General features: G+C 43.2%; 1 protein-coding gene across 4 annotated transcripts; it reads right to left on the bottom strand.

Annotated features, from left to right (window-relative positions):
- Positions 1-236: 236 nt before the first annotated feature.
- On the bottom strand, positions 237-17,010 carry LOC139415254 (SERTA domain-containing protein 2). Of its 4 annotated transcripts, XM_071163217.1 has the most exons (4): positions 16,543-16,971; positions 15,293-15,426; positions 13,627-14,028; positions 237-4,447 (listed from the first exon to the last, which is right to left on the bottom strand). In XM_071163217.1, the coding sequence occupies exons 3-4, from the start codon at positions 13,650-13,652 to the stop codon at positions 3,772-3,774; spliced, it is 702 nt and encodes a 233-aa protein (XP_071019318.1). In that variant the 5' UTR covers positions 13,653-14,028; positions 15,293-15,426; positions 16,543-16,971; the 3' UTR covers positions 237-3,771. The 4 variants fall into 4 exon arrangements, with proteins under 4 accessions (XP_071019318.1, XP_071019319.1, XP_071019317.1 ...); XM_071163218.1 differs by lacking the exon at positions 15,293-15,426; XM_071163216.1 differs by lacking the exons at positions 13,627-14,028; positions 15,293-15,426 and having other exon boundaries at positions 16,543-17,010.
- Positions 17,011-19,886: the final 2,876 nt, after the last annotated feature.

Raw genomic sequence — 19,886 nt, 5'->3', positions numbered from 1 at the left:
ATGAGGAAAACACTATTCCTGGTTTCATATTTGATTTAGATCTGACCACAAGGGGGCAGGCAGTCAGTCACTGACAAGTCTTGTTTTTCCCCTGTTGTTCTGGCTGGCCTAATGATGCCAGGAAACTCCTGTTCCATTATCTTTTGTATTTTTCCTGATAAAAAGCTGATCATAACAAGTGATAATAGCCAACTATTGCACTGCACTGATATAGACAAATGAAGAAATCCAAGACATTCCTCTTTTGCATTTTATTCACTTACTGAATTGCTATAGTATTGCATAGAGTATAAAAACAAATGTTAGACATTTCTACTAAATATAGATCACCAACAAACACTCATATTGCACTTGGGACAAATGTGATAATTCTGAAGCATTCTGGTTTTCAGTAGAACGTTTTTGAAAAAAACTTGACTCCAGAAGGGTCACTCACACGAGTGATAAAAAACCCAAATATGTAGGTGGACTCCACCTCATCCATTCTGTAATGCTCCAACTCTAGTAAGACCATTCCAAAAGTGAAGTGTTTGTCGACCTCTCAGTAATAAGAGTCCTGTCTAACAAATAAGATATTCGACATGGTTCTTTATCAAGAGAACTATATTAGTTCACATTGGTTTGTCAACACCCTACAGAGTGCAACTCCTTGCAAACTGCAGAGAAGACACGAAAAAAGTCAATGGAACACTTAGGCTACTTAAAGATGTGCTATAACAGATCTTTATTTACTCCTTTCCATACTTAATTTTAAGCATTCTGACCTCTAGTTTAGGAGTCTGCCGAGTGAAAGTGGGATTGCAGTCCTTTCACATTTGGTAAAAATCTCCAAAACATCTAAGAACCAGAGGGCTAGTGAGTTACATAACTGGCCAGAATATTACAAGCCATCACGTTAGCCTATTCCATTGCTCAATCCAGGGCTATTGATTGGTTATACAAACGTACATGTACTGCCAATTTCATATTTTGGTTAAACTTCGCAAAGTTTCTGCAGGCTGAAAACAGTGTGAAAAGCTGCCAGTTTTACAACTGCCTGATCCATAGTAATCTTCATCTAGACGACTTTGTTAGAATCCCATCGTAGACACGAAAAGGTAGGCCCAGTTACATCTAAAATATCAATTCCTTCATGATCCATCACAAATATTTACAGACATGTTTTCACAATATTACTTCTTCGATGAAAATAAAATGGGTCCTGAACTCTGCTACAAAACCCCCAGACCAGTTACTTAAATAAATGCAATATATTATCTCAATGCGGTCATGAAAATAAACAATCACACAGGAAAATGTATAAATACAAATATGTACAAGAAAAAAAAGCTTACAAAGCTTAGAAATTCTCAACTCATTCGATGCACAGCTCTCAGCAGTGAGTAGGGAGGGCCCACTGAAGAATGTATATGGTGTGATAAATAAGCCTCCTTGGTTTTATTGTACCATGTGTTATGATGTTCAGGGTAGGCCGAGTCAGTCCTTAGGGTGGGGTCTGTGTGCAGTAGTGCTGGGGTTTTGGAAGGACGGGAGGGGTCTGTGTGTCAACGGCAGAGCATCAACACCAGGGACTTGTTTACTTTGAGAGCTTCACCACAGAGTGCCGGGAGCCTGTGTCCCAATCTCTCATCTAAAAATCTGCCTATTTCAGAATATGTGGATCAGTGCAGACAAGATCATTCCGTTTTGGTTATATGATCCATGATAAATTGTGGATACGGATGGATATACGGTGTTGAACAAACAGACAACAGAAGATGTCAAATTGTGCAGACCCTGGGTTATAAACAGTGAAAAGAGCCAAGGAAGGGGGGACATACCACAGTGAGAAAAGGAACTGCATCTAGCTGCTTACATTTGTTATTCACTTTCATACAGGCTGACAAAGTCCCTCCCCCTAAGCATTCTTATTGGCTGACAGAAGAAGGGGGCCTCTTTTGGGGGACAGAGCTTGGCATACACAGAGACACACACATACCAGCTGTTGTGAAACTGTGTAGCCTTTTCCACAAGCAAGGGTCTCCACATGAGCTACTGCCCCTCCCCCTCTCTCCAGTCTCGGGTGAAAACAGCCTGGAAGCAATGCAGGACAGTCCCTCAGCACAGGTATGACCCTCAGACAGAAGGAGCTAAGAGTAAGTGGGGATGTACCATCAGTTGTGTAACCAAAGGATTACACAACTCCTTTCACTACCTACACATGTAGGATCGTAATTTGCGCCAGTTTGCAACAGCAGCAAAATAATCCTGCGTCATCAAGAAATGTGAATTATAATTCATGGACATTTTTGTAGGGGTTGATACTTAAGGGAAAATCAGGTCTGAAATTCCAAAGTGGAAATTAAACTTCAGAAGCCTTTTTAAACCCCAAATACAATACAAGTTTCCTGCATTGCAGGAAAGTTATCCTGAAACAGAGAGATCAAATTAAGATCCTACATCTGTATCCATGACTTGCATTTTCTTGGGAGTAGAGTCCAACCCCGCAGTCTGTTGTAAGATAAAAGGCAATTCCGAGAGAACATTCCGAGAGAACAAATGTTGGATGAGGATTCTACCGAATGGCTGACAGTTTCACTCAACATTAGGACACCGTAGTCTCGACCATAGCGTGAGGCACCGACATCCAAGGTCTGCTTTTTTGCAGTGTCAGTCTTTGGCGAGGGGAGTGTGAAGGGTTAAAAGCAGATGTGCACACACCTGGCAGAATGGCTTCTTTTCAGGACTGAGTATCACATCAAAAATAAATTACTTAGAGAAATAACTCATAGGCTAGTGTCCATGTGCGGGTCCACAGTGGGCAGTTCCACCATCAGTCTTCATCCTCCGTTATAGGCACTATGTTCTTTAGAGGGATACGACAGCATCTGTATTTTTCTTTCTTACAACCGTTAGTGGGGGGGGGGGGGGGGGGCAAATACATAGTACTCAAATTGTACAGTTCTTCAATGAGACAAACCACTAAATGCTGAAATGCATGCATTTTCTATTCTAGTGTAACAAAAACACACAGATCATTCCAAGTAATCAACGCAATATCCTCAAAACAAATATTCATCAAAATCTAGTGCTGATTCTTTTGTTGTCCGCTACCATCTGATGATTAAAATGACCAAAATGGATGGACAAGGCATCAGTGTAACATGGAATTATCGGCTATGTTTTGAGATTCATATCGGCAGGAAGGCATTCTTTCTGGTGTTAAAAATCTGCATTATTGACAATCACCAGTTTATGTTAAAGGAACAAGACCAATCGAAATACAAAATGAGTGAAGCGGCGAGTTCATGAATCTCTTTGAATAGTGAGACAGAGCTCTTAGTTTTAGAGAGGTAGTGAGTATTGATTAAGTCCTATCTCATTAATTATTGATAAATGATTGTAATGCTCCAGAAATACTTAATGGAATCCACCCCCAATGTTCTTTTCTTCACCTTGTTCCACAGGTTGTCATTCCTCCCCCCGCGAAGAATGCACTGGTGAATAACAATCCCGTATAAATATGTCTCAATGGTAATACTTGTGTTTCTTGCTTTAAGTCCCTGCATATTCATTTAATCTTGCTATAGAAAAAAAGATGGCCTCAGCGGGCCACCAAAAATGTGCATTATCATACAGTAGAAGTGTATCAGGCAGGTATCCATCAGTCTTTTTGTATAAATATAACAAGTTCTTTGTATGAAAATAGAGACATAAAAAAATCTAGTCATTCTTTCCACCCTCAGCTCATAAAATGCTGGGTAGTTGTGACTACGACGTGGCGCCAATCAGTCAAGAGCGTACCAGGATCTCCATGATGTGGTCGAGGTCGTTGAGACACATCTGCAGAGTACTGCTGGAGGTGGAGAATGCCTTGAGGTTATAGTCATTCCCCAAGGAGGCTCCGCTGCTCCCTCTGGGAGGGGGGCAGGCCAGAACAGAGAAGTCTGACGGGTCGTACATGGATGTGTCAATGTCCTCAAAAATGTCGTCCAGCTGCAGGTCCGTCAGGTAGCTGGTGGAGTTGGTGATTTCAAAGGATCCAAACAGCAGATCCTGCGACTTGCCGCCATCCTCCGAGCCCGGTCCCTTGGCGAGCTCTGTGCAGGTTGACTGTGCGTCGTCGTCGTCTTCACACAGCAGTGAGGATGAGAGCGCGGCCACTGGGGTGGAGGGACGGTCCGAGGGCACAGGCGGCAGATCCGGGGAGTGGCGCGGTGTGGCGTGGGCTGGAGGGGGGGACTCCAGATGCAGGCCTCCCTCCTGCCTCATCTCCTGTTGAATCTGTCGCAGAGTGTTAGCCAGCAACACCGAGCGGTGCAGGCTGGGTTCAGCTCGGCGCTGGCAACTCTGGAGTTTATCCAGGCACAGGTCCAGCACCAGCTGCCTCTGCTGGGGGTAGGGCAGGTCCAGCATCTGATCCTCACAGTCACTAAGCTTACGTTTCACCCCACGGCCCACCATGTACCTGTGGAGGGAAAAGGAAGAAAGGATGTTAGACCAGAGAAGAGGAAGCGCTCCCTTTTTCCTGCTTCAGGAACAATTCAACTAAGCAGAACAGACCCAGCTGCTAATGCAATGATGCCTACAGGAGAGCCACCTCTTAAGCAGACTGGAATTGTAACATTTTTTTCCCCAATGGTCTTTGACATCTTTATTTATCCACCATCTTTGGTTAGACAGTCCACTGAGGTAAAACAATAACTAACGAAATTACAGTTAATGAAAATGTACACTTAATCCAGTATGAACTAAAATAAAAATATAATTCTACAGTACAACAGCATGTCAAATGTAAAACTAACAATGACTCAATAATCCATGCCGTCTGGGAACGCTATAAAGTCCAAAAGTTAAGGGCGGCGTTATAAAAAGTGGTCTGTCAGAACTATAACAATGTCAATTAACTTTTAATCCGTCGGTCTGCATATTTCAAGACAAAGCATGAGGGTGCAGTGAGATACCCGATGGGTTTGACAATACTTCTCTCAAACTTCAAAAACAAAAAACAAAAACACTTAAAATACAGGAAAATCAAAACAATCCTCAATTTGACAACGGAAAGGTCAAATGCTTTATCTAAAATGTTGAAAGTGTGTGGGTGACGGAGAGAAACAAAATGGTGCAATCTGAGGCCATGTGGCAGAGAGTGATGCAGGCGCTGGAGATGGGATTGTGAGCATGTGGGTCTGAACAGATGATGTCGTAGATGTTTGTGTGTTTTGTAGTGTTTGAATATATTATTTTTTATACAACAAAAAGAGCTGGAGACTGCAACCATTGTTTTCAATTTGATCTACTCATGTTAGCATATGGCGATTCTCATGGACAGGCTTCATCTGAAAGTAAATCAGACCCCTTGACTTCCACTTTGTTACGTACAGCCTTATTCTAAAATTGATTAAGTAGTGTTTCCCCCCCCTCAATTTACACACAATACCCCATAATGACAAAGTAAAAACAGGTTTTTAGAAATGTTTTGCAAATTTGTATTTTGCTCCGTTCAGCTTTCCCCTCAATCCTGACTAGTCTCCCAGTCCCTGATTGATTGAATATATAATTGAAATCACATTTACACAAGTATCCAGACCCTTTACTCAGTACTTCGTTGAACCTTTGGCAGCGATTACAGCCTCGATTCTTCTTGGGTATGATGCTACAAGCTTGGCACACCTGTATTAGAGAAGTTTCTCCCATTCTGCTCTGCAGATCCACTCAAGCTCTGTCAAAGTGGGATGGGGCGTCGCTGCACAGCTATTTTCAGGTCTATAACAGATGTTCGATCAGGTTCTAGCCCCGGCTGGATGGGCCACTCAAAGACTCCTGTGTTGTCTTGGCTGTGTGCTTAGGGTCGTTGTCCTGTTGGAAGAAACCTTCACCCCAGTCTGAGGTCCTGAGAACTCTGGAGCAGGTTTTCAACAAGGATCTCTGTACTTTGCTCCATTCATCTTTCCCCTCGATCCTGACTAGTCTCCCATTCCCTGAAAAACATAACCACACCATAATGCTGCCACCACCATGCTTCACCGTAGGGATGGTGACAGGTTTCCTCCAGACGTGACACTTGGCATACAGACCAAAAAGAGATCTTGGTCTTAGCAGACCAGAGAATCTTGTTTCTCATGGTCTAATAGTCTTTTAGGTGCCTTTTGACACTCCAAGCGGGTTGTCATGTGCATTTTACTGAGGAATGGGACTTCAGTCTGGCCACTACCATACAGGCCTGATTTGTGGAGTGTTGCAGAGATGGTTGTCCTTCTGGAAGGTTCTGCCATCTCCACAGAGGAACTGTCAGTGACCATTGGGTTCTTGGTCACCTCCCTGACCAAGGCCCCCCCCCCCCCGATTACTCCATTTGGCTGGGTGGCCAGCTCCAGGAAGAGTCTTGGTGGTTCCAAACTTCTTCAAATTTAAGAATGATGGAGGCCACTGTGTTCTTGGGGACCTTCAATGCTGGAGACATTTTTTTGGTACCCTTCCCCAGATCCCTTGGTACCCTTCCACGTGCCTCGACATAATCCTGTCTCGGAGCTCTACGGACAATTTCTTCGACCTTAATGGCTTGGTTTTTGCTCTGACATGGACTGTCAACTGTGGGACCTTACAGAGACAGGTGTGTGCCTTTCCAAAATCATGTCCAATCAATTGACCACAGGTAGACTCCAAAGATGATCAATGGAAACAGGATGCAAATGAGCTCAATTGAGTCTCATAGCAAAGAGTCTGAATACTTACGTAAATAAGGTATCAGTTTTAAATGTTTTATACATTTGCGAACATTTCTAAAAACCTGTTTTCAGTCATTTTTTATTTATTTCACCTTTATTTAACCAGGTAGGCTAATTGAGAACAAGTTCTCATTTACAACTGCAACCTGGCCAAGATAAACACAGCAGTTCGACACATATAACAGAGTTACACATGGAATAAACAGTCAATAATACAGTAGAAAAAATATATATATATATACACATATATATATATATATATACAGGGAATGCAAATGGGGTAAGGCAATAATTAAGCCATGGTGGTGAAGTAATTACAATATAGCAATTAGACAATGGAATGGTAGATGTGCAGAAGATGAATGTGCAAGTAGAGATACTGGGGTGCAAAAGAGCAAGATAAATAAATACAATATGAGGTGGATGGGCTGTTTACAGATGGGCTGTTTACAGATGGGCTATGTACAGGTGCAGTGATCTGCTCTGACAGCTGGTGCTTAAAGCTAGTGAGGGATATATTAGTCTCCAGCTTCATTGATTTTTGCAGTTCGTTCCAGTCATTGGCAGCAGAGAACTTGAAGGCAGCCAAAGGAGGAGTTGGCTTTGGTAGCGGATGCTACGGGTGGGCGCTTTACCTAGCAGAGACTTGTAGATTTGTAGATGACCTGGAGCCAGTGGGTTTGGCAACGAGTTTTTTAATTTTATTTAACTAGGCAAATCAGTTAAGAACAAATTCTTATTTTCAATGACGGCCTAGGAACAGTGGGTTAACTGCCTTGATCAGGGGCAGAACGACAGCTCGGGGTTTGAACCTGCAAACTTCCGGTTAATAGTCCAACGCTCTAACCACTAGGCTACCCTGCCGCCCCATGAAACGATGGCCAGCCAACGAGAGCATACAGGTTACAGTGGTAGGTAATATATGGGGCTCTGGTGACAAAACGGATGGCACTGTGATAAACTGCATCCAATTTGCTGAGTAGAGTGTTGGAGGCTATTTTATAGATGAGTTTACAGTCTAACCAGACACCTAGGTATTTGCAGTAGTCCACATATTCTAAGTCAGAACCCTCCAGAGTAGTGATTATGGATGGATGGGTAGGTGTGGGCAGCGATCGGTTGAAGAGCATGCATTTAGTTTTGCTTGCATTTAAGAGCAGTTGGAGGCCACAGAAGGAGAGTTGTATGGCATTGAAGCTCGTCTGGAGGGTTGTTAACACAGTGTCCAAAGAAGGGCCAGAAGTATACAGAATGGTGTCGTCTGCGTAGAGGTGGATCAGAGAATCACCAGCAGTGAGAGCGACATCATTGATGTATACAGAGAAAAGAGTCGGCCCGAGAACTGAACCCTGTGGCACCCCCATAGAGACTGCCAGAGGTCCGGACAACAGGCCCTCCGATTTGACACACTGAACTCTATCAGAGAAGTAGTTGTTGAACCAGGCGAGGCAATCATTTGAGAAACCAAGGCTGTTGAGCCTGCCAATAAGAATACGGTGATTGACAGATTGCACAGTAATGTCTCTTATCGATGGCGGTTATGATATCATTTAGGACCTTGAGCGTGGCGGAGGTGCACCCATGACCAGCTCTGAAACCAGATTGCATAGCGGAGAAGGTACGGTGGGATTCGAAATGGTCGGTTATCTGTTGACTTGGCTTTCAAAGACTTTAGAAAGGCAAGGTAGGATAGATATAGGTCTGTAGCAATTTGGGTCTAAAGTCTCTCCCCCTTTGAAGAGGGGGATGACCGTGGCAGCTTTCCAATCTTTGGGAATCTGACAATATGAAAGAGGTTGAACAGGCTAGTAATAGGGGTTGCAACAATTTCGCAGACTATTTTAAAGAGAGAGGGTCCAAATTATCAGCCGGGCTGATTTGTAGGGGTGCAGGTTTTGCAGTTCTTTAAGAACATCAGCTATCTGGATTTGGGTGAAGGAGAAATGGGGGTGGCTTGGGCGAGTTGCTGTGGGGAGTGCATGGCTGTTGACTGGGGTAGGGGTAGCCAGGTGGAAAGCATGGCCAGCCGTAGAAAAATGCTTATTAAAATTCTCCATTATAGTGGATTTATAGGTGGTGACAGTGTTTCCTAACCTCAGTGCAGTGGGCAGCTGGGAGACGCTCTTATTCTCCATGGACTTTAGTGTCCCAGAACTTTAAGTTTGTGCTACAGGATGCACATTTCTGCTTGAAAAAGCTAGCCTTAGCTTTCCTAACTGTCATCATAGGGTATTGTGTGTAGATTATTTTTTGAGCAGTGTATGTTAAATTAAGGGAACACTTAAACAACAAAATGTAACTCCAAGTCAATCACACTTCTGTGAAATCAAACTGTCCACTTAGGAAGCAACACTGATTGACAATAGATTTCACATGCTGTTGTGCAAATGGAATAGACAACAGGTGGAAATTATAGGCAATTAGCAAGACACCCCCAATAAAGGAGTGGTTCTGCAGGTGGTGACCACAGACCACTTCTCAGTTCCTATGCTTCCTGGCTGATGTTTTGGTCACTTTTGAATGCTGGCAGTGCTTTCACTCTAATGGTAGCATGAGACGGAGTCTACAACCCACACAAGTGGCTCAGGTTGTGCAGCTCATCCAGGATGGCACATCAATGCGAGCTGTGGCAAGAAGGTTTGCGGTGTCTGTCAGCGTAGTGTCCAGAGCATGGAGGCGCTACCAGGAGACAGGCCAGTACATCAGGAGACATGGAGGAGGCTGTAGGAGAGCAACAACCCAGCAGCAGGACCGCTACCTCCGCCTTTGTGCAAGGAGGAGCAGGAGGAGCACTGCCAGAGCCCTGCAAAATGACCTCCAGCAGGCCACAAATGTGCATGTGTCTGCTCAAACGGTCAGAAACAGACTCCATGAGGGTGGTATGAGGGCCCGATGTCCACAGGTGGGGGTTGTGCTTACAGCCCAACACCGTGCAGGACATTTGGCATTTGCCAGAGAACACCAAGTTTGGCAAATTCGCCACTGGCGCCCTGTGCTCTTCACAGATGAAAGCAGGTTCACACTGAGCACGTGACAGACGTGACAGAGTCTGGAGACGCCGTGGAGAACGTTCTGTTGCCTGCAACATCCTCCAGCAAGACCGGTTTGGCAGTGGGTCAGTCATGGTGTGGGGTGGCATTTCTTTGGGGGGCCGCACAGCCCTCCATGTGCTCGCCAGAGGTAGCCTGACTGTCATTAGGTATCGAGATGAGATCCTCAGACCCCTTGTGAGACCATATGCTGGTGCGGTTGGCCCTGGGTTCCTCCTAATGCAAGACAATGCTAGACCCCATGTGGCTGGAGTGTGTCAGCAGTTCCTGCAAGAGGAAGGCATTGATGCTATGGACTGGCCCGCCCGTTCCCCAGACCTGAATCCAATTGAGCACATCTGGGACATCATGTCTCGCTCCATCCACCAACGCCACGTTGCACCACAGACTGTCCAGGAGTTGGCGGATGCTTTAGGCCAGGTCTGGGAGGAGATCCCTCACCTCATCAGGAGCATGCCCAGGCATTGTGGGGAGGTCATACAGGCATGTGGAGGCCACACACTACTGAGCCTCATGTTGACTTGTTTTAAGGACATTACATCAAAGTTGGATCAGCCTGTAGTGTGGTTTTCCACTTTAATTTTGAGTGTGACTCCAAATCCAGACCTCCATGGGTTGATAAATTTGATTTCCATTGATAATGTGTGATTTTGTTGTCAGCACATTCAACTATGTAAAGAAAAAAGTAATTAATAAGAATATTTCATTCAGATCTAGGATGTGTTATTTTAGTGTTCCCTTTATTTTTTGGAGCAGTGTATTTTAGAATAAGGCTGTAAAGGAACCAAATGTGGAAAAGGGGGTCTGAATACTTTACGAATGTATATTTGTTGAAATCCTGTCCATTCCACAGGGTAGAGGGAAAAACCCTGTTGGCTGTCAGTGGTTGCTGCAGCATGAACGGGAGAGCTGTGGCGCTAGCTAGCGCTGCACGTAGGTCACATGGCCCGCTCCTCTCAGGGGGAATGAGGCAGTGTTGGGAGTACGGTGCTAGACTTGCTAGTCACCATGGCAATCCATATCCATCTATCCTGCCCGAGTGTCAGCCCAAGAGCATGTCTGAGGACAGAGCACTGGCTGACTGAGCTGTCCACATCATCACATCTCCTTTCACTCTCTATTTGCACAATGAGCAGAATCACCACACCATACATAGGTTGGGTAAATGGCAGAAGTAAAACACAGGATATCCTACTGTCTGTACACTGTATAATAATTACATTAACTATTACAGGAGCTACCTCTGCAGTGATTCCTTAATCACAGCATGTAGCCAATATGATGAGCTCTCCGCTCTCCCTGTTCCTGGAGCACCGCCTCTCTTCCAATCAGTGTGTGGTGTTGGCGCTGAGTGGGTGTCGACAGGAAGCCGGGCTGCAGCAGCCTACTCCGTGCTGTAGGCGGTTCTGCATTCACAACTGATCCATCACTTGGATGTCTGGTTGCATGCAGCCTCCGCAGGTCCCAGTGCACACTGGTCACATCTACAGCAGAGGCAGCAGCAATGGGAATGAATGACTGAGGATAGTGTGGCAAGGAATGCCATTGCGCAACATAAGTATGCTCTTTTTAATAAAGTCAAGTTATAGTGAACTTAAAAGATGAATAACAAATGAAGAATAGCTGGTATTCAAATACATTTTATGTACTGCCGTCTTCTAATCTAAACGTATAATTTTCCACCTTCAGGGTGCTGTACTGTGCAGTGTTGCTTCAACTTGTGTGTGGAGGCAGTGGTCCAATTCCACGTCTGAGGTCGGTGGTTACATAACTGCATACGCCACCACAAAGAGCAGTGCTCCTTACAAACCTGCCCTATATGCTAGGTGTTCACAAAACAGTCATAGGCTGAAGAATGGATTATAGCTCTGTGCTTTTGAGGTATCTGAAAGACATAGGCTACACTGTAAACATGGGTGGTGAAACTGAAGTCTGCAGCCTGTGTCTGGCAGCAAAAAAGTATATAAATGGAACGAGTCCATCAAATCCTATCAATGTCGTCTGCCCAATTAATTAAAAACCTGTAATTTTTGCAGTGAAAACAAGCCGGAGAAAGGCAGCATCCCAGTGTGGATTACACCCAAGCTCCTGGGTGATAAATGCGATGTTAACTGGACCGCTAACTTGTTCCAACATATGTATCAAATTTGAAAAGCAAACTTATTCCATTAAAATTCCCTAGCACTACACTGTTGTAACGTGGATTTTCATTTGCAGATAAAAACCTGTGGCTTGGATTCCGAGCAGAGCAATAGCTAGCTGTGCCTCTCATATGTAAGCAGTTGAGGCAGTGAGCTATTCTTTATACAGGGCCTCTGTATAAAGCCAGTTTCACCACAGCCTACTTACCATGGCAACAGTGCCGGATGAGAGGCCAGAGCTAGAGACCGAGACTACACTGGATTGTGCACAAATGATGCATAGGCCTAGATTCAGAGAGAGGACTTTTGGAGCGGAGATATTGGCAGTGCAGCATCAAGGAATTTTAAAGTAAATCCATCAAAATTCAGCGTTCTGAAAATATAACGGGACATAAGGATATCCTCTAAACCATTTGTAAACTCATACCACGGAGGGACGAATGTCCGCAGGTTTACTCCTCCCTTGTACTTGATTGATGAATCAGTAAGGAACTCCCCTCACATGGTTGTCTAAGTCCTAATTGAAAGGGAAAACTAAAAAGCATCAGACACTACGCCCTCCATGGAATGAGTTTGACACCCCTACTCTGAGCCCTTCATTTTATTCCGTTGCAGACTTTGGCCAAATGACGAAATGCTTCTTTCAGATTATAATTTTTTGCTCCTGTGCTGACTGTGTTCTGGACGGTGTTAACCTAACATAGCAGTCGTAAAAACCTGAAACTACACTGAACAAAAATAAACACACAACATGGAACCATTTCAATGATTTTACTGAGTTACAGTTCATATAAGGAAATTGGTTAATTTAAATAAATTCATTAGGTCCTAATCTATGGATTTCACAACTGAGAATACAAAAATCCATCTGTTGGTCACAGATACAGTACCTTAAAAAAGGAAGGGGCATGGATCAGAAAACCCATCAGTATCTGACGTGACCACCATTTCCCTCATGCAGCGCAACATTTCCTTCGCATAGAGTTGACCAGGCAGTTGATTGTGGCCTGTGGAATGTTGTTCCACTCCTCTTCAATGGCTGTAAGAAGATGCTGGATATTGGCGGGAACTGGAACACTTGTCGTACACGTCGATCCAGAGCACCCCAAACATGCTCAATGGGTGACATGTCTGTAAGTGTGCAGGTCATGGAAGAACTGACATTTTCAGCTTCCAGAAATTGTGTACAAATCCATGCGACGGGCCCGTGCATTATTATGCTGAAATATGAGGGGATGGCGGCAGATTAATGGCACGACAATGGGCCTCAAGGTCTTGTCACGGTATCTCTGTGTACTCAAATTGACATTAATAAAACAAAATTGTTTGTCACCCGTAGCTTATGCATGCCCATACCATAACCCCACCATGGGGCACTCTGTTCACAACTTTGATATCAGCAAACCGCTCGCCCACAGGTGGTCTGTGGTTGTGAAGCCAGTTGGACATACTGCCAAATTATCTAAAACATTGGAGGCGGCTTATGATAGAGAAATGAACATTTGATTCTCTGGCAACAATTCCGATGGATATTCCTACAGTCAGCATGTCAAAGCAGATATGCTCACGAACAAGGAAGTAAACATATTTGTGCACAAAATTTGAGAGAAATAAGCTTTTTGTGCACATGAAACATTTCTGGGATATTTCATTTCAGCTCATGAAACACAGGACCAACACTTTACATGTGACATTTATACTTTTGTTCAGTGTAGATACCCTACATACTTGTATTGACAAGAAAATAAAAACATCCAGGGAGGTTCTCTTTGCACGGTTCAACCAATCCAGTAAATGTGGAGGAGGAGATAAGATGGAGTTTCGCCTTGTTTATCATCCAAAAGAGGAAGTAGCATCACAGGCTCTTTCCATTTCCCCTGAAAACCGGATGTTCCGGTTGTTGGGGACTCGGCAGAAACTAGGACCTTGTAGACCAGCGTTTCCCCAAACTCTGTCCTGGGGACCCCAATGGGTGCATGTATGGTTGTTGCCCTAGCAGCACACAGCTGATTCAAGTTATTAAAGCTTGATGATTAGTTGAGTCAGCTGTAAAGTGCCAGTGCAAATACCAAAACAAGCAGCCCCTGGGGTCCCCAGGACGAGAATGGGAAACCCTGTTGTAGACCCTGGCTGTTGAAGAAAAGATTCAAAGGATTCAGTGTGGACAGGTAAACTAGCAACTAAATCTAGTAAATCAAATCCAATTTTATTGGTCTCGTAGACAGTGTATTTTTCAGTTATCGCGGGTGCAGAGAAATGTTTAAGTTCCTAGCTCCAGTAATACCTAACATATAAATCCCCAAAAGAAAAACAAATTAACAAACAGAAATATTAGAACAAGCAACGTCAGTCAGGAATATAAATATGTATATAATGGTGTGTACAGACATTATGGACAGTATATGAATAGAAAAGGTGTGTATAGCAGTAGTTATATCAGATGAGCCATGACTAGAATACAGTATACGCATATATGAAGTGAGTAAAACACAGTATGTAAACATTATTAAAGTGACCAGTGTTCAATGACTATGTACATAGAATGCTTCCCTAAGGTATAAGTTGAGTACTGGGTGGTAGTCGGCTAGTAACAGTGACTAAAGTTTTGATAATAGTTTATGCCAGGAAGTTGATACACGACTGACAGTTCCACTCTCCTTAAATACTTTGTTTTTCATTTAGGTAAATTTGTGAACTGTGGGGGGGACGAGTAGGGGCTGTAGAGGCCGGAATGCTACCCAGGCAGGGGAATCATGTGCGCTAAAGGGCACGACTGTGCCAAACTTTATGGTACTTTCAAACAAAGAATTATGGAGTGGGAAAACCCAGCCAAGTGAGTCAACTCAATAGTTTTCAATAAGCTAATAAATTGGGAGGACATAAGATTGAGTTAAAATGTGGAATATCGTCAGAAAATGTGGAATGGTTGTAACTTGACGCAACAAAAGACCAGTCAGCCAATTGAAAACGGAGAACAGCGTCTCTTGCCTCTTTTCTGCCCACTCTATGGATTTCCCTGCGTCTGTGGCACATGAGTGAAGTCACGATTCTACACACGCACTCCCCCTCTCTCTCTCAGCCCTGGAGGCAACAGATATATGGCCAGGAGAGAGCGAGGAGGGGTAGGCTGTGGGCAAAAGTGGGAGGAGAAAGAGTAGAAACGAGGAAGTGCAGTGCGGATAATGGCCGGGGAGAGGAAGGGAAGAAGAGGCGGAGACAACTATTGATAAGCAGAGTAGGATCAGAGTAATGAACAGTTAAGCGGACAGACCGCTCTGGCGGAAGTCTTTATATGGACAGATTTGTCACTGGGTGGCAGAACCACCCTGACGAAATGAGTCACGTTCATTAGATAACAGATTAGTCACTCTTCCAGAAACGGAGAAGTCCTCACCTACTGATTTCATTGGGGTTGAGCATGTAGATCCAGTCGAGGGGGAACTAACACTGCAACATCCTACCTACATTCTGAAGTGTCTGAGGAAATCACACATTTGTGGCATGACCACTCTCCTCCTAGTAAATAACCTGGAGAAGATGTAACATATAATTTTTGTCAAAAGTCATTGATAATTGCTTGGTTTTATACATCATTAAGGACACTCATGGCACATGATGCTCACAGATTCTGAGTGTCGAAATAGAGCAAAACCATATCCATTAATTGTAGTCTCCTTTCAGAAAGGCCACTTCACTAGTACAGCATGAGACCTCTTATTACTGACAGGCACAAGTCATGTGTGAATAACTGTAGAGGCTTTTTTGCATAATGCTGCATCTTTGCTAAATAAGATATTCTGCCCGGGTCCTGTAAAACACCTCTTGCTTCAAGTCAGACAACATAGTGTAGGACAGAAACCTAAATTCCATTTCGCCAAATCAAATTGGATGACTAATAAAACATATTGGCTATGATTATTTGCACGTGTCAGACATAACGCACCAGCAGGCAGAAATGCAAAATCATTATGTTGAAGTGGCTCGATCTAGCTAGATAACTCCACATTTCAGATGTGTCGGCCAACGTTGCTTGCTGGCACTACCCCAGTTGACAAGCTAGTCAAGTTGATCCCACATTACACAGCAGCAGCGCACACGAACTCCGTGAACTAATGTCAACGTTAGTTGTGAAAACGCAACAATCGCCTTGTCCGTTTCATAAATGGCAAATACATTAAGAACCGATTAAAATAACTAGGAATTGGCTAAAATTATAGTAACAGAGGCTAGCAATTTTGTTGCAAATTATCGATTCAAACAATGTTCGTTTTGGTTTCCGATACAGCTCTTGCTAACGTTAGTTACTTATGGTCGACGAAATGTGGTTAGCTAGCTACTGTTAGTGAATTTAGCTAGGTTTAGTTATTCGATCAATGTTTAAGGTATAGATAGGATATTTACTTGGCATTGGCATGTCTAAATCATATGTTTAAAGTTGTCTTATTGTGGAGGAAAATGAGAGGAAGTACACAGTAGCAGGCTAACTTGGCTAAAGACAAGTGGCTAGCTAACTATGCTAACATTAGCTAGGTTAGTTATGAAGTTTGTGGCAGAGCTAAACTGAGTTTTTTAAATTTATTTACGAACATTAACAAATGGTGTACTAAACCAAGTCAATTGTATTGATTGGATAAAGTATATTACCTTGACGAAGGGAGGGCATTTCCATGTTGTTCGGGTCCTTTCACGGCACAGTCCACATCCAAACGACACATTGTTGAGGCAGTTCGAATTCTGCTTTTTCTTCTCACCGACGTCTCGTAGGATACAATATCCCGTTGGCCCATATCATGTTGTGTTGTACTAACTATCTAGTTCAATTTCTTGCCACAGCAAAGTAGGAAAACTGTGACAGACTGCTAAGAACTAAAATACATCTAGCTAGCAAGAAATATACTGTTAGCTATGCTAACAGGCCTTATTATAAAATCCTCTGACTTTGAAAGTCGAAATATGCTTGCCAAAAGTATGGCCATTCCTGGACAAACTACTCTATTGCAAGCATCGAACTAGCTATTAGCTAACTGAAGAACTACCGTTCAAAACTTTGGCTACAACATTGTAGAACCTACCCGAAAGAGGCTCAGCTGATTGACGGTCGTCAGGTGGGAGAACCTTGATTGGTCGAATGAAATTTCAGGCCCACCTAGTAACTACGTCTGATTGGCAGAGTACACTTCCCCCCACTCCTGCCACAACCTTCTCGTTCTAATTAGCCGCCTTGCTCTCACATACTGGAAACGTGACCGAACGAAAGTACTGTACTAGCTGAAGAAGACGATTCAAATGTCATTTACATTTTTGGCACAAAATAGTAGCGATGAGCAAGATTGAGGACAAATGTGTAATGTATTTGCCAATCTAAGGTTTTGAATCATTTTCACTTTTCCAGAATACAGTATCCTGCAGCCTAGCCAGGTGCAATCCACAAGAAATGCATGCTCACATAACCAGTAGTGGCCAGGGAAAAGGTACGGGGATGGGTAATGAGTACATCGTGTAAAGCGTTGTTCAGCATCAAAAACCTATAATATTTATTGTCACCCTTGGTAAATATGAGCAACAAGGGCTGTGAAAAACATGTCTTTGTTGTTTATCCTCTTGGTCTTTCATTCAAAATATTCACAAAAATCTCATCTTTAATTGAAGTAAAATGATTGGAAAAAATACATGTGAAATAAATATTTTTCTCCTTGAAACGTGTGCCACAATTATTGGCACCCCCATAAATTATTATGAGTAAAATCACAGTGAAGTATATTCCCATTCATATTTTATGTTTTTAAGTTCACCTGAGTGATTAGCGGTAAGCAATGATTTCCTGTTTCACTGGGGTATAAATATGAGGTGACACAAGCCAAGTTCCCAAAGTAATCCATCACTATGAATACAGAATACAGTAATGATGTTTGACAAAAGGTTGCTGAGCTGCGCAAATCAGGAAATGGCCTTAAGAAAATAGCACAACGGTTGAAAATGCACATTTCCACTATCAGGACAATAATTAAGAAGTTTAAAGCAACTGGAGATGTTAACAATCGGCCTGGAAGAGGACGTGTGTCTATATTGACCCCATGCACAGTGAGGAGGATGGTTCGAGTGGCCCAAACATCTCCAGGGATCACAACCGGAGAATTGCAGACATTAGTTGGGTCTTGGGGTCAGAAAGTCTCCAAAACTACGATCAGATGCCACCAACATAACCACAAGTTGTTTGGGAGGGTTGCCATAAAAAAAGCCTTTGCTGTCATCAAACAACAAACTCAAGCTCCTACAGTTTGCCAAACGTTACTGGAATTTTTAATGGGACCGGGTTCTATGGTCAGATTAGACCAAAATAGAGCTTTTTGGAAACAAACATCAGAGGTGGGTTTGACGTAGATAGAAAGATAGCCATGCAGAAAAGTCCCTCAACCCAACTGAAGTATAGTGGTGGATATTTGAAGTTGTGGCTGTGTTTTTCTTCCAAAGGCCCTGGACAACTTTTTAGGATACATGGTATCATGGACTCCATCAAGTACCAGCAGATATTAAATCAAAACCTGACTGCCTCAGCTAGGAAGCTTAAACTGGGCCGTGGTTGGATCTTCCAGCATGACAATGATCCAAATACACTCCAAAATCAACACAAAAATGGTTCCCTGACCACAATATCAAGGTTTTGCCATTGCCATCCCAGTCCCCTGACATAAACCCCATAAGAAACCTGTGGGATGAGCTGAAGAGGAGAGTTCACACGTGTGGACCTCGGAATCTGAAGGATCTGGAGAGATTCTGTATGGAGGAATGGTCTCAGATCCCTTGCCATGTGTTCTCCAACCTCATTACGCATTATAGGAGAAGATTCAGACCTGTTATCTTGGCAAAGGGAGGTTGTAAAGGGGTGCGAATAATTGTGGCACACATATATTTGAGAATAATATTTGTTTTATGATAAGAATACATTTTTTCTTTCAATTATTTTACTTTAATTGAAGGTTAGAGTTTTGTAAATATTTTGAATGAAAGACCAAGCGGATAAACAATATTTTATTTTTCCACAGCCTGTTTTGCTCATATTTACCAAGGGTGCCAATATTAGTGGAGGGCATTGTAGGTACAAACAAAAATATAGCCAACCTATGTCAAGGAGAAAGAAGAAGTGCCTTTAGGCGTAGGGGGTCCGGTCTTACGGTCCGGGACGATCAAGCTCTAAAGCATGAAACCAATTATACACTGATCAAAAATATAAACGCAACATGTAAAGTGTTGGTCCTATATTTCATGAGCTTAAATAAAACATCCCAGAAATGTTCCATAACCACAAAAAGCTTATTTCTCTCAAATGTTGTGAACATATTTGTTTGCATCCCTATTAGTGAGCATTTATCCATTGCCAAGATAATTAATTAACCTGACAGGTGTAACATATCAAGAAGCTGATTTAACAGCATGATCATTACACAGGTGCACCTTTTGCTTGGGACAATAAAAGCCCACTCAAAAATGTGCAGTTTTGTCACACAACACAATGCCACAGATGTCTAAAGTTTTGAGGTAGCATGCAATTGGCATGCTAACAGCAGGAATGTCCACCAGAGCTGTTGCCAGATAATTTATTTCTCTACCATAAGCCGCCTCCAACATCGTTTTAGAGATGTTAGCAGTACGTACATCCTGCCTCACCTCATGTTTCAGCATGATAATGCTTGGCCCCATGTTAAAGGGATCTGTATATAATTCATGGAAGCTGAAAATGTCCCAGTTCTTCCATGGTCTGCATACATACAGATATGTCAACCATTGAGCATGTTTGAGATGCTCTGGATTGACGTGTACGACAGCGTGTTCCAGGTCCCGCCAATGTCCTGAAACTTGCACAGCCATTGAAGAGGAGTGGGACAACATTCCACAGGACACAATCAACAGCCTGATCAACTCTATGCGAAGGAGATGTGTCACACTGCATGAGGCAAATGGTGGACACCAAATACTGACTGGTTTTCTGA

The sequence above is a fragment of the Oncorhynchus clarkii genome, chromosome 8, assembly GCF_045791955.1.
Source record: "Oncorhynchus clarkii lewisi isolate Uvic-CL-2024 chromosome 8, UVic_Ocla_1.0, whole genome shotgun sequence".
Taxonomy (NCBI): Eukaryota; Metazoa; Chordata; class Actinopteri; order Salmoniformes; family Salmonidae; genus Oncorhynchus; species Oncorhynchus clarkii.
The sequence above is the reverse complement of the archived record's forward strand: the minus strand, read 5'-3'. Positions and strand labels throughout refer to the sequence as shown.